Source organism: Emys orbicularis, chromosome 1, assembly GCF_028017835.1.
Source record: "Emys orbicularis isolate rEmyOrb1 chromosome 1, rEmyOrb1.hap1, whole genome shotgun sequence".
Lineage (NCBI taxonomy): Eukaryota > Metazoa > Chordata > Testudines > Emydidae > Emys > Emys orbicularis.
This window is the reverse complement of record NC_088683.1, coordinates 158,670,634-158,684,704: the sequence shown is the minus strand read 5'-3', so window position 1 is coordinate 158,684,704 and position 14,071 is coordinate 158,670,634. Positions and strand designations below refer to the sequence as shown.

The 14,071-nt window shown below is 48.0% G+C and overlaps 1 protein-coding gene across 1 annotated transcript in view; it reads left to right on the top strand.

Moving 5' to 3' along the window:
• Positions 1 to 13,025, top strand: part of CFAP91 (cilia and flagella associated protein 91) — a 63,149-nt gene extending 50,124 nt beyond the window's left edge. The window contains exons 16-18 of the mRNA XM_065417594.1: positions 1,664 to 1,755; positions 10,977 to 11,339; positions 13,015 to 13,025. Of these exons, the coding sequence (XP_065273666.1) occupies positions 1,664 to 1,755; positions 10,977 to 11,339; positions 13,015 to 13,025 (466 nt within the window). The remainder of the gene's footprint in view (positions 1 to 1,663; positions 1,756 to 10,976; positions 11,340 to 13,014) is intronic.
• The last annotated feature ends 1,046 nt before the right edge of the window (positions 13,026 to 14,071 follow it).

Sequence of the window (14,071 nt, the reverse complement as noted above, 5' to 3'; positions counted from 1 at the left end):
GGCTGCGCTCCCTCGCCGGCCGCTGCCAGCTACAAAAGGGAGTGGCGCCGGTGGCAGGCTGAGGCAGTGGCACAGCCGCCTCCTGCAGAGGGAGGAGGCAAACACATGATGGCAGCCCTCCCCTCTCCGGCACCCACCACAGGGGAGGCGATGGGGCTTCCTGGACCTGAGAGGGACCTGGCCCCTAGGAGCATGTGCAGTGACGGTGCTGGGTGAGTGTGCTGCCGAGAGGGGGACCCTCCCCTGGAGCTTCCTGCTGCCGGCGGGGAGAGGGCTGGGGGGGGACTGTGGAGTCCTCTTTGGCCCAGCCCTGAAGCAGCCTGCCTGCACCCCAAACTCCTCATCCCCAGCCCTGCCCTGCTCCAGAGCCCTCCCTCCCACACCTCAACCCTCTGCCCTAGCCCTGAGCCCCCTCCTGCACCATGAACCCCTCAGCCCCAGCCCCACCCACAGCCTGCACCCCAACCCTCTGCCCTAGCCCTGAACCCCTCCCACATCCCAAACCCCTCATCCCCAGCCCCACCCCAGAGCCCTCACCCCCAGCCAGAGCCCTCATCCCCCACACCACACCACATTATGCAATATAGGGAAACTGTTAAAGGCTTACTATTTCCAGTCCATTTTTACATTATTTAAATATATATATATTGGCTTACAAGGCAGGTGTGGGTTGGGGGCGGGACTTGGACCCGTTCTGGGCACCACCAAAAATTATACAAACCTGCTGCCCCTGCAAACAAACTAGTAAAAATATGCTTTCTGATGGCTAAGACCTAACATAACAAGCTACAGTCTTTGTTTAAGGTAGTTTCTTCATTAATATTCCTTTTCTAACAATGGCTGACTAGCTCTTAGTCAGGATATCCACAGAGTCCAAGGTGCTGGTTTCCTTGTCTCCTCATGGGAGAGATTATTTTAGGGGTTCTTTGCCTCTCTCCAGTAAACCTTAGAAAAGTATATATCTCAAAGTTCATTGACCCTGCCTTAAGAGGCAGGAGGGCTTCCTGGGAATGCAGTCTCCATCCCCTGTTGACATTGTTAAGTGAACACTTTTCCCCCACTTGATCTCCTAATGGCTTTGTTTATCAGGTATGCAAATGTGCTTTTCTTTGCCTTTGGTCACACTTTGCACAATTTAAAGGGGAAACACATTCAAGCAGGTAGAACCGCATTCCTTTGGGGAAAAATGTTTAACAACTCCTGGTTTATTAACATGCCTGGTTTAAACACATTTTAGTCATAATTCTAGTATATATCTGTATAATCCTTTGCGGGTTGACCATAGCTGCATCATGCAAGAATATTAATGATCAGCGAGTTATTAGTTTTCTGGTGACATGTTACATGACACCTTTTAGATACAGATTATAACAATAATGAGTTAGAGTACACTGCGCTGGTCAGGCCAGCTGAAATTCAGTGCTAGATACCAGGGAGTCCCTTGCCTTCTGGCATAGGGATGCTCTTAGGGTCCCGGCTGTGTACCAATTTTTGTGGCTAAACGGAGGCCTTCACTTTCCCTGGCTGACACTTGCTTTCACCAGCACTAAAGTCACTTCAAAATAGTTAAACGATTTTTTAAAATGTTAAGTGGAGTGTGGTAGTGGTGCGGTGGGAAGTAAAGTAATAAATGTTAATTTCACTCTCCATGTTTGTTCTGTAGCCGAACTCGTCTGCAATCAGAAGAGATTGTAGCAGAGCTGGTTTATGGTTTCCTGATACCAGAATTACAGAAAATCTCTGTCAAGGAGAAAGGTAAGGAGGCCAATAGCTTTGTTCTCTTCTTTAACTGATTTATTGGCTGAAAGGTCCATCTGCCAGGAGTTTCAGTAGAGTCTGAGGATATGTCTACACAGCAATAAAAGACCCATGACAGCTAGTAAGAGCCCAGGTGAACTGACTTGGGCTTGTGGGGCTCACACTGCGGGGCTAAAAATGGCAGTGTAGTTGTGCAGGCTCAGGCTGGAGTCTGGGCTCTGAAACCTGGCAAGGGGGGGAAGAGTCTTGAAGCCCAGGTTCCAGGCTGAGCTTGAAAAATTACACTGCTATTTATGTGCACTAATCTTTTTAGGCACAGTGGCTCAAATTCAACCCTAGTGTAAGCACGTATAACTCCATTGAAATCAGTGGAGCTGCACCTACTTATGCTAGAGCCGAAATAGTCCATTGTTCCTTGAATATACTGAAACAAGTGTTTGAATAGCTCTGAATTAGTCTGAATTATTGAGTATGGAACAATTTCCCACTGACTGCAAAAGTCCCTAATATGTAGTTAATTTATGCAAATGGAAAATGTACAAGGAAGCTTATATTGTGTTTCTTTTTCTTTGTTCCTTTCTAATTTGCCCAGAAGTAGGAACAGATGTAATGTCTTATGGTTGATTTTGCGACATCATGTTTGCAGTGGAAAATCTTATGCTATTGTAGAGAGGGCATTGTTTTAATCAAGTCTGAATATTATGGCTCCATAGTTCAGAGAATGGAAGGACATTAGAAATCCATGTGTCATGATGATGATCAGGATAGAATGACCGTTCTTGATCAGGAGACTTCTCTTGCCCAGCCCATTCAGAAGATTGCAGACATGCTCCCCATAAAGCGTGTATTGACTTTGAAAAGCAAATGTAAAAAATTGCATAATAGGGGTTCTATGTTTTATTGTTTCTCTCTGACTCCAGAGCAAATGTGCTCACAGTTTACTGATTAAAAATATAAATATTTGCTAACTACAAGCCCTGCAAACACATTCTGGGATTTAAGAATCATGCTAGCTTCTTTCTGGCTTATGTATCACCAACAATAACAATCAAGCACCTAGCAAACAATTCTGTTGATGGTGCATGAGCTAGAATAGCTCCCTCTCTTAACTGTGCAGGCTCTGCAGGGCTAACAGAGTAGTCAGTACAAACCAGTTATGGTCACTGAAGTCTGCAGCTACATCCAGGGATCAGATATGGCCACTTTTATATAGCCACTTTTCAGAGTAGATCTGGGCATTAGAGAGTTACAATTAGCAAAATTTATTGCAGTGAGTTATTTTTTGGACTTAAATGTAAAAAAGCCACCTTTCCATTGATATATTTTAGCAATGTACATTTAATTTAGAACAAAAGAGGTAACCACTTAGGAAAAAGATAGGGATGTCATTGTAAATAACTCAATGAAAACCTGTGCTCCATATTCAGCAGAGGCGAAAAAGAAACAAAATAGTAGGATGCATATTGTTGCCCCTTTTCAACCTGCCTGGCAAGTCTAAGTTCAGAATCCTGGGGATGTTCCAGTTGGGAGTAGAAATTGACGGAGTCTGGAATTCTTCTTGGAATGATGGTCCCTATGTGGATTCCAAACGTGGATGCACATGCGTGCCATGCACCCGAGCCGGAACGGTTCGTAGTAGTGTTCTTTGACTCGCATATGCTTTGGCTGCGTGGTACGTCTGAGGCTTTAAGGCTCGACGCCGTTCCAGTTCCCTCATACTGCCACGTGGCCAGAGTTTGAATCCCGTTCCTCAGTGCTCTTAACCTGCTAAGAGAACTTTTTGTCTGTTTTTTTCCTCTAAATAGTTTCTTCTAGTTGTATATAGTTGTCTGCTGTCGTAAGTTAGGTCTCCCCTTTTTCCCCTCATGGGGTGCTCCCCATCCCAAGGCTATGCCCCCGCAAGCTGGTTTTAAAAGCTGTGCTTCATGCCCGTCTTCCTTCTCTGTGAGCAATGAACACCAATGCTGTCTCTGTTGCCTCAGCGAAGCTCACATCGTCGCCCATAGCTCCATCTGCTGCTCCTTCCCGTCTCGAACTCGGGAAGCTGGAGAACCTCACCTCCGCAAACACCTCATGGAGGAGACTATGCACCCACATGAGCAATCGGATCCTGCGCCAACAGATCCACCAGAGCACTGGCTGTCGCTGACGGTGAGTGCTTCTCCAGGCCCTTCCCGTGCGGCCCCGGCAGTACTGCTGAAGTCCCACCGTGTGAATAAGAAACACAGACATGGGTGTAAGGGTGACTCCCCGATGGGAAGTGCCTCCAAATGCAGCATTGCCTCCCCGAGCTCTGCCAGTTGTGCGTCGAGCCAGCCGCCCCACCTCCAAAGACATCTTGTACGGAGCGTATGTCCACACATCACCGCATCCCGCCAGCGCCACTTCCGGCCATGGTGCATTGCCCACTGCCTTCACCCCCGGAACTGTCGACATGGCCAGGACCATCTGGACTTTCACGCCTGGTCCCACGCACACTGGGATGCTTGTCCTCTGATGCCGGCAGCCGAGACAATGCTGCCGTACTCTGGTTCCCCTCAGTGCTCCGGATCTCCAGCTGCCGTGAGGCTTCCATCTATGGCGAATGAACCTCTCCTGGTCTGGCAGCATCCTGCTCCGCTCTGCCTGTCTCCGCTGGCACTGTCGACCACCGAACCTCTCCTGCTCCTGGACCGCCATGCCTCACACCACGACAGCCCTGCCTCTACAGGACCGGTCTTCTGGTTTGGAGAGGTCCTCTGAGCCAGAACATGCCTTCTCACCTTTGTGTTCCTATAGCTTGAACCCTTGGTGCCAGCTCTACCCACTTGTGTACGGTCCCTCCGCCAAGACATGGTTCCATAACCCTTGGAGACTGCCGATGCCCGTGGATCTGTATGTCTGGCCCCACTGGCCCTCCTGAGACCGTTACTGGGACTGCAGGGTACCATCTCTGCCACATCACTGACTGTCTCCGACCCACACTGTCCCTCCCTCTGTCTACACAGACACCCAGGACATTGCCACATCGCCAGTCCCTACTGGGGCCTCTTTGTCCCCAGACGATGTGCTCCTCCCTCGTCCTCAGACGAGGGCCTACTTCATCGTATGGCTGCAGCCCTCAGCCTGCAAGTGGAAGACATTTAGGACCCCCGGAACCAATTCCTGGCCATCCTACATCCTCTGGACGGGCGTTGTGTAAAGGTGGAAATGGTAGAGGTAGCAGCAGCAGCAGAGTAGTGAGGGGGCTGTGTGTGTGGGCGTTGGCGAGACGGCTCTTGCGGGCATTGGAGGAGCGGGGTCAAAAGGACGACCGCTGCTGCCTACTATTGGGGCTGGGGTATAGATGCCCAGTGAGCGGAGGATGGCACGGAAGTCCTTAAGGGAGTGGAGGGATTCATCCGTTTTATTGCTGAAGAGCTTGTAGTTGTCAAAGGGGAGGTCCTCTAAGGTAGTCTGGACCTTTTTCAGAAAACAGCTGAATTTAAGCCACGAATTGTGGCGCAGCACCACCCTGGATGCCAGAGAGTGGGATGTGGTATCAGTGGTGTCAACCATGGCTTGGAGGGCCACCTTGGCAACTAGCTTGCCCTCATCCAGGAGGTTCTTCTACTCCAGAGGAGCCCTCGGTCTGGGCTCACAGGGTGACCCCCTTCTCATTCCCTGGACCACCAAACTACACTACACCTTCCCACTCATCTCCCTGCTCCCACAAGTCCTGCGCAAGGTGTGGCGGGATTATACTACAGTCTTTTGCATAGCCCCCCTCCTGGCATCACCAGTATTTGTTCACAGATCTCCTTCGCCTTTCCACTCACCCCTCCCCCCACTCTGCCTCCCGAATCTCCTCACACAGGCGCATGGCCACCTGTGGCACCCCAACCCAGGCCCTCTCCACCTCATGGCTTGGTATTTGGATGGGGCTCGCATGTAGACAGGGCGTGCTCCGCCCCCGTGTGTGACATCCTCACTCACAGCAGACAACCATCCACTAGAGCCTGTTATCAGGTTAAATGGCGGCGCTTCACCACATGGGTGCACCGCCACCCCCTAGACTTCTTCTCCATTCCCATCCTCTTGGATTACCTTCTTCACCTCCTCCAGTCGGGCCTTGCCCACTCCTCCGTCCATGTCCACCTGGCGATGCTCAGTGCCTTCCTTCTTCCTGTTTTCCGTCTTCACTCACCCGACTACCACCTGCTTCCTTCATGGCCTTCCCCTCTGTGCATAACCTACTCTCTCGGGCCCTGAATCTTGTCCTCTACACCCTCATTAAGCCACCCTTTGAACCCCTTGCGACCTGCTCCCTCACCCATCTCTCCATAAAGGTGACCTTTTTGGTGACCATCACCTCCGCGCGGTGAGTTAGTGAGCTGGCAGCCATGATTGTGGACCTGTCCTTTACTGTCTTCCACAAGGACAAGGTCTCCCTGCATCTTCACCCCAAATTCCTCCCCAAGGTGGCCTCCCCATTCCACCTCAACCAGTGCATTAACCTCCCGATTGTCTACCCTAAACCGCACGCCTCCCCCAGGGAGTGCATGTTATACTCTCTCAACGTCCACTGGGCATTGGCTTTTTATCTCCAACGCACTCACGCCTTCCTGGTCTTGCCCTGGCTCTTCCTCGCCATTGCAGAGCGCTGTCAGAGCCATGCATTCTCTTCACAATGAGGACTTCTATGGGCTCTGTCATGTCCTGTTACCTCCCTCAGGAGACACGGCTCACTCCACATGGGCATATGCTGCCATGTCAGCCTTGTGGATGTTCTGTGGCAGGACATTTGTAGGGTGGCTACTTGGTCCTCTGTCCACATATTTTCTACCCACTATGCCATCGCCCCTGCAACAGCGACATATGCGGCAGTCAGTCGGGTTGTCTTACAGACATTCTCAAGAGCCCTCGCACCCACCTCCACACTGAGCACTGCTTGCTACTCTCCCACATACGGAATCTACATAGGCACTATCACTTGAAGAAGAAGAGGAGGTTACTTACTGTAACTGGTGGTTCTTTGAGTTGTGTGGTTCCTATCTGGAGTCCAATGCCCGCCCTCCATCCCCTCTGCTACGGACTCCATCGCTTACTGGAACAAGGGGAACTGGAGTGGCATCAACACGCACAGCCTCTTAAAACCTCAGACGCACCACGCGGCCGATGCATGACACATGCGCAGGTCAATGGACACTACTACGAAGGGTTCCGGCTCCAGCGCATGGCACGCATGCGCACCCATGTTTGGAATCCAGATAGGGGCCACACATCTTGAAGAACCGCCAGTTACAGTAAGTAACCTCCTTTTTTCTTTGATGCAGTCTTGTTTATTTACAAGGGATGTACAAGGTCCTGCTTCTCCAAACACAGGACAAACCAGAAACAAAGTAACAGTTTCTTAGCTTACAGCCCCAAGCTTCTTTAGCCAGCACCAGACCGAAAAAACTCTCTCTTTAGCTTTTTCCAGGGTCATGTCTAACATGTTCACATGGTGCTGCTTAGCTTTCTTGCCTCTGAGTCTGTGTTCGGTGTCCTGTCTGTCTCAATTTCTGTGTCTGCACCCCAGCTTGTCTTTCACTCACACAACCCTTTGGTCAGAACAAATACCAATGGAACCCCCGCCCATCTGAGGTTAGTTTTTAGGCAGACTCTATTAGGCTTTGTTTTAGCTATGGCCACGTAACTGCCTCTTACAGCTATTGTAAATGAAGGATGCCTTCGCCCATTGGTTTTAACTCAACCCATAACAAGATTTAAACTTACTTATAACAATATATATCTCGATGATATGCCCTAACCTGGAATACTGTGTTCAGTTCTAGTCCATGCGACTCCAAGAAGACAGAGCAGAAAGGGAGGGTTCAGAGATGGTTGCACGCAATCAAAGGTAGAGGAAAACTTCCATATGAAGAGAGGATGAAAATATTGGGACTTCTGACTTTAGAGCGGCACTAGCAAACAGTCATGTTGGACCCAGGAAAGAATGCACTGGGGTCTCGAAGAAGAGCTGGAGCAATACTTGATATGGTGCCGCTCCTGTGGAAACTCATTTTCCGAACATTGTCAAGAAGGAACTACACCTCTACCCCGATATAACGCGACCCGATATAACACGAATTCAGATATAACGCGGTAAAGCAGTGCTCTGGGGGGGCGGGGCTGCGCACTCAGGTGGATCAAAGCAAGTTCGATATAATGCGGTTTCACCTATAACGCGGTAAGATTTTTTGGCTCCCGAGGACAGCGTTATATCAGGGTAGAGGTGTAATTGGAAAGTTCCAAAGACACATTTATATGCAGCAATGTGTCTGCCAGCAGAGGGCCTGGCTCATGCTTTATCCTGCTACTGCTGCCCTTAGAGGTCAAAAAATCTTAAGCACTAGTGGCATTCTGCCATCTCACACTATGGAGCCAAGACTCAGGAGTGAGAATCCTGCATAGTGATATCTTCAGAGAAGCAGAATTACAAGGTAAGTAATTTTCTCTTCTTCGAGTAGTGTCCCTGTAGATGCTCCACTCTACGTGCACTTACTCTTCGATTGGAGATTTCACATAGCAGTGTCTGTCTGGCCAGCACATGCATATTACTCAGTTTCATGCTCGCACTGTTGTTATAGAGCAGTGTGCAAGTGAACCGCCTTCAGTTCCTTCTCAACCGCCTCGGAGCCTTAGCAGTTTTCCATGTTGAGTTTTACCTCAACTGTATCCCTTTAGCTCTTATAGTAGTTAGTTTATTATAATTGTTTTTAGTGGTAGTTAGTAGTAGTTTTAGATGTATTTATCTCTTTCTTAGTTTCTCCCCTGCTGGGAGCTTTATGTTACAGGGAGAGCATGCCTGGTTCTCTTGGTTTCAAACACTTTCTATCATGGCTGGAGGCAGTCCCAGTGAGTGACAGGCAATCCCATGCATCCGTTGCCTCGGGAATCTCATATTTCCAAAAGTACAACTTCTCTCTGGTATTAAAATCTAAACTCAGAAAAAATCAGGGAGATCAAATTTCAGCTATCCATGGTGGAGAGCTCGCTGCACCCAGCCTCTGATCCAGGCCAGGGGACTCCCCTGTATGCTGGTCTCCAGTCAGTTGGCTACCTCTGCTGTCTCCAAGATGCACTCCTCGAGGGTGTCTAAGAGGAAGACCCAAGATTCCTCTCATAAGACTTCCAAAACAGTGCCTCAAGTTCTCCAGGTAGGGAATCTACCTCGAAATCATAGTTGCCAATGACACCAGCCACTTCGGCATCCATCGGTCTCTGACTCACTACCCACAAGGCTGCTGGTTCCTCAGATACTGAGAGCACTGTAAAGCCTAAAGACTTCAAAATGTGGGGCTCTGATAGGCTATCAATACCATCAGAGGAGTGAGGTGGCGAGAAGAGCTCTACCTCTTCTCAATCAGTAAAGAAGTCTGCTCGGGCTCCATTTGGAGTCATTCCCCCCCTCCAAGCATTTGAGATTCAGTACAGTCAACTGTATCAGCCGCCATTACTTCGTCTCAGGCCATGGGCACTGTACCAACAACACTCTGAGTACTGTTGGAGTTTTGTTTTCCACAAGACCTCACTGTGTCCAAGACACCCGGATCACCATTGCTCAGCTCCAATCTGCGCTTGATACCAAGGACCTCCAGACAGCTTTCCAGTACTGACGGTTTTACTTTCTTTTGCTTCCTGTGCTCCCACCACTCCAGAGTGATCTGTAAGAGGAGGATTCTAATGAACATTTTGCCTCGGTCTCTCAATTATCTGTCCAAGGTGCTCCTCTCCATTCCAACAGAGGCACTTTTCCAGAGGTCTTTGAGGAAATTGATCTCACTTGTGAGAGACATCCACAGCCACCATCTCACTGGTACAAGCGCCCATGGATGCCTCCACCCACGCCACCTCCTTGGCCATACTTGGATCCCTGGGCGACCTATGATTGTGTATAGGCCTATGGGACAGGGCCTATATGATCTTTCCTGCACCTTTAGAAAGGACAAATCTCGCCCCTTTTTTGGATAGAATTCCAATAGAAGGGAGTGCAGCAGCTCCATAGGATTTAGCATTTGATGCAGTATCTCTCCAAATGAAGTCAAAATGCCTTGGAAAAGAGGAGCACTGCCATGTGGATTGAAAACAGACTCAAGAAAACAAATGAGAGCTGGTCACTGGCAGTGTATTGAGTCAGAGGAGCTGCAGGGCTTAGTGTTAGATCCAGTCTTACTTTACATCTTCATTACGGGTCTGGAAGATGAGTAATCAGCACATTAATGATATTCAGACATGATAGTGCAGTCCCATCTATACTGTTGCAACGACCGTGTTGGAGACCTGGTTTCAGCATGTTAGAGCCACAGGAGTCAACGTGGGTTTCAGTTTCAGTTAAAATGTGACTCAGTCTTGCAGTGTAGATGGACCCAAACCCTGGGACAACCTTGGACTTTTGCAGACCATGGTTCAGTCCTGCCTGCACAACCAAACACTTTTTAAATCATGATTGGGAGGGGGAACAGTGTATTAATATCAGAAAGCTATAAACACAGAGGGAACTACAAGTAATGGGATAAAATTAAGGAAAGGAAAATGTAGGCTGAATGCTTTAGACTGGGGAATTGTCACCCAAGCAAAGGATGGGAGTGTTTGATTGGAGGAAAACTATAAAATGTACAGTAAGGAATCGTCCTGCATTGGCCCAGGGAGATAAACTAGGTGACTTATTGGGTCTACCCCGTCTCCAGTTTCAGGTATTCTTTGACTCAGCACTCATCAGCAAACCTACAATAACAAAGCACTAGCCTGCAGTAAACTCAGCTCAGCACTCATAAGGAATCCTGTAATAACAAAGCTGTAAAAAGCCAGTGTGTGCACCAGTGCTAGAGTAAAAATCTTGCGATTTAGAGGACAGATTTCAGATGCACTCTTTCAAAGATTTGTTTCAATAAACAAATAGTGACGGGGAAATGATTTTAAAACACAGGAGTACCTTTCTCACTTTTGCCCTGAGTAGGAAAGAAACACACTTGGCAGTTCTGTCCATTTCCACAGCTTGCCTTCAAAGCAAAATGCAAGGTTGCTTGCTGCTATTAGATGGCAGTAGAACCCTATCAGCCCAAACCAGAAGGGTGTGATTTTTCCTGAGATAGGCTTTTTCATAGCTCCTGTAAGCTAAGAGCTGCCTCTGGGGGAGCGGGGGAGGGTGGGTGTCCATGCAGAGAATTCATGCAATATGGCTCCAAGTGAAAATCCTCTCTCTTCTTTGTGTACAGTGAGGCAGTCCCAGCGGAAACACATCAGTGCTGCTCATCAGATCATCCACAGGAGCACGGACATAGCAGTGGCTCAGAACTCTTCAGTGGTGGGACAGCAGACACTGGGTAATGGAGAATCTGTGACCAAGATACCAGGGAGTCCTCCTCCTGTGGCAGCCAGTTCTGCTCTCAGCGGAACAGCTGCTGAACAGAGTGCGGCAGAGGTTATAGAGAGCCCTTATGCTGTCCTGGCCAGCCAAGCATTGTATGATGCACTGCATGACGAGACCCAGCAGGGAGGGTTAGTGGTGAGCCATTCTGCTACATTGGACAGGCAATCGCAGGCTGATGTAGCCCCTGCAAAGAGAGAAGATGAGTCAGGTGAGTTTGAGATCTGTTTTCCCTGCCTCAGTCATTGGGGCTCAGTCCCTGGGGGAGGGAAGGAAGCTGCACCCGCTTTGTTCAGGGCACCAGCCTGACTGTATAAAAGATGGAGAAGCACCTCTCTCTCCCCATCAGAACATCCCTCAGGGGCAGCAGCATCTGGATCTCTTGCAGACTGCCAGCATTGTTGCCTGGAAGCAGTCCTGAGAGCATTATGCCATAGGAGCCCCTGTCACTGTATTTGGTTTAACCCCCAGAGGCTTTTACTGTCTAAACCTTAAAGATGTAGTTTAACTATTGAACAGTGAAATTCCACTTATGGTTGTCAAGGGATGGGCAGGTTAGTTCAGGGAACTGGGAGTTTGCACTACGTACATCTCTTCCTTATTCTGCCACTGTCCATAGCATGTGGAGGCTGGGGCTGGGCTCTTGGATCTGAGCTGGGGGGCTGCCCGAGCTGCAACGTCTACACTGCTATTTTTAGCACACTAGCTCAAACTGAGCTAGCACACGTCTGTCTACCTAGAGTGGGAGGCTCACTCCCAGCTTCCTTGTGTTAATAACCCCATGCTCAGAGGAGTGGTCCCACTAGCCGCAGTTGGACTGTTCACATGAGCAAGTCAAGCAGCATCTGGCCCTAATGTACTGGGGCTGTGGTAGCAGAAATATGGCTATGGCTGATGTGACACATTCATTCAAAGACCACATTTTCAAGTGCTTATAACTTTCCTGAAATGTTACCATTTGGTCTGAATTTCCTGGTGAATGTATTTGGAAAGAGCATAAATTCCATTTTGTTGGCATGCTGACTTTGCCTTGATTGCAAGTGTGTGATTGCTCAAACTCAGAATGTTTGGAAGCAACATCCTGCAAATGCGTGCAGTGCATTTATTTGATTATCGATCTGCAAGGGACTCACTGAGCTGTTGGATCTCTCCTTTTCAAATTCCTGATTTTTGTAGGTTTAGAATCTCAAACTTAAACTCAAATAAATGCCAACCCCAAATGCATCCAACTTGTTCATGGAAACATGGCGTAGCCACACTAGGTATCAGAAGTGCTTATGTGTGTAGACAGAAAGAAAGTCACACCAAGCTGTAGCTATTTGTTTACAAATCGATTTACTGCACCATAATATAATGAGCTTATAATATCACTACGTACTTCCCCTTTACATCACTGACCTGTATAACCACCTGGCCATTCTGTGTACCAGGTTATATTATTTGCATGTAGAACTTCAGGTATACTGTGAATGAGGCATTGTCTACACTACCGCTTAAGTTGATGTAAGTTATGTCACTCAGCAGTATGAAAATACCACCCCCCTGAATGACGTAAGTTATATTGACTTAAAGCAGTGTCTACGCCGCACTGTGTCGGTGGGAGACACTCTCCTGCCAACATAGCTTCCACCTCTTGTTGAGGTGGAGTAATTACGCCGACGGGAGAGTGCTGTCCTGTCGACATAATGCGTCTTCACCAGATGTGCTAAATTGGCGCTGCTGAATTGAAGGCAGCGGCACCGATTTAGCACAGTAGTGAAGACAAGCCCTGAGTAACTGCTACCGCAGTGTGTAATTCTATCCTTTTGAAATACAAATAACAAATTTAGAAACTCAACAGTGCGTTACTATAGGATTTTTGCATTAAATTTCCTTTTTTTTTTTAGGGGGAGAATAAAACAGAAATGAAAGACTGGTGAGTGAATACACTATATGTAGTCCTGTGAGCCATGAGTCAGATGGGGGCTCGGGAGAGGAAACAAATAAAAAACAAAGCCATGTGACTACACACTGAAATAATCCCTGGGCTGCAGGTGCTATGACTATATATGTATGCTGGCCAAAGGATAGCTGGGTTTTATTGCAGAATTAGAGGGGTTCACAGTCGGGTGATGAGAACGATTAAAGACAAGGAAAATTCTCCTACGAAGTAAGATGAAAGAGATTAGGATTTACCTTAGAAAGGAGATGAGAAAGAGAGGATATGATAAAATTATACATAAACTAACGACTGGTCTAGAGAAGGTAGAGCAGGAGTTTCTGTTCTCCCTGTCTCATAACAGGAACAGATAGTCAAAGAAATTTGAAAAGTAGTGAATGCAAATCTGATGGGGAAAAAAAGTGTTTTCACGCAACACATAATTAGAATGTGGAGCTCACTGACAGGTTTTTTTTTTTTTTTTTTTTATTAAATGGAGATGTCCCATCTCCTAGAACTGGAAGGGACCTTGAAAGGTCATCGAGTCCAGCCCCCTGCCTTCACTAGCAGGACCAAGTACTGATTTTGCCCCAGATCCCTACGTGGCCCCCTTGAGGGTTGAACTCACAACCCTGGGTTTAGCAGGCCAATGCTCAAACCACTGAGCTATCCCTCCCCCCCCAAAATTTAGCAAGAGTCAAAGAGGGATTGGACACTTACATGTTCAATAATAAAAACAGTCAGACTTTCAAAAGTTAGTGTTAACAAAAAATTGGAAGAGAGATGAAACCTGGTGCTTCAGGGTTTAAATCAATCTAACAACTATTAGGGATTAAAATGAGGCCTTCCTGGATGGCAGATTATCCCCCATCTGCCTGCAGTAGGGTTTCCTTCACCCTCCTCTGAAGCTTCTGGTTTATCACTGTCAGACAGGAGCCTGGACTAGATGGATCTTGGATATGATCCAGTCTCAATTCTTGTTCCTAAAAATCACATGTTGAAATAAACCTGATGCCTGCATTTAT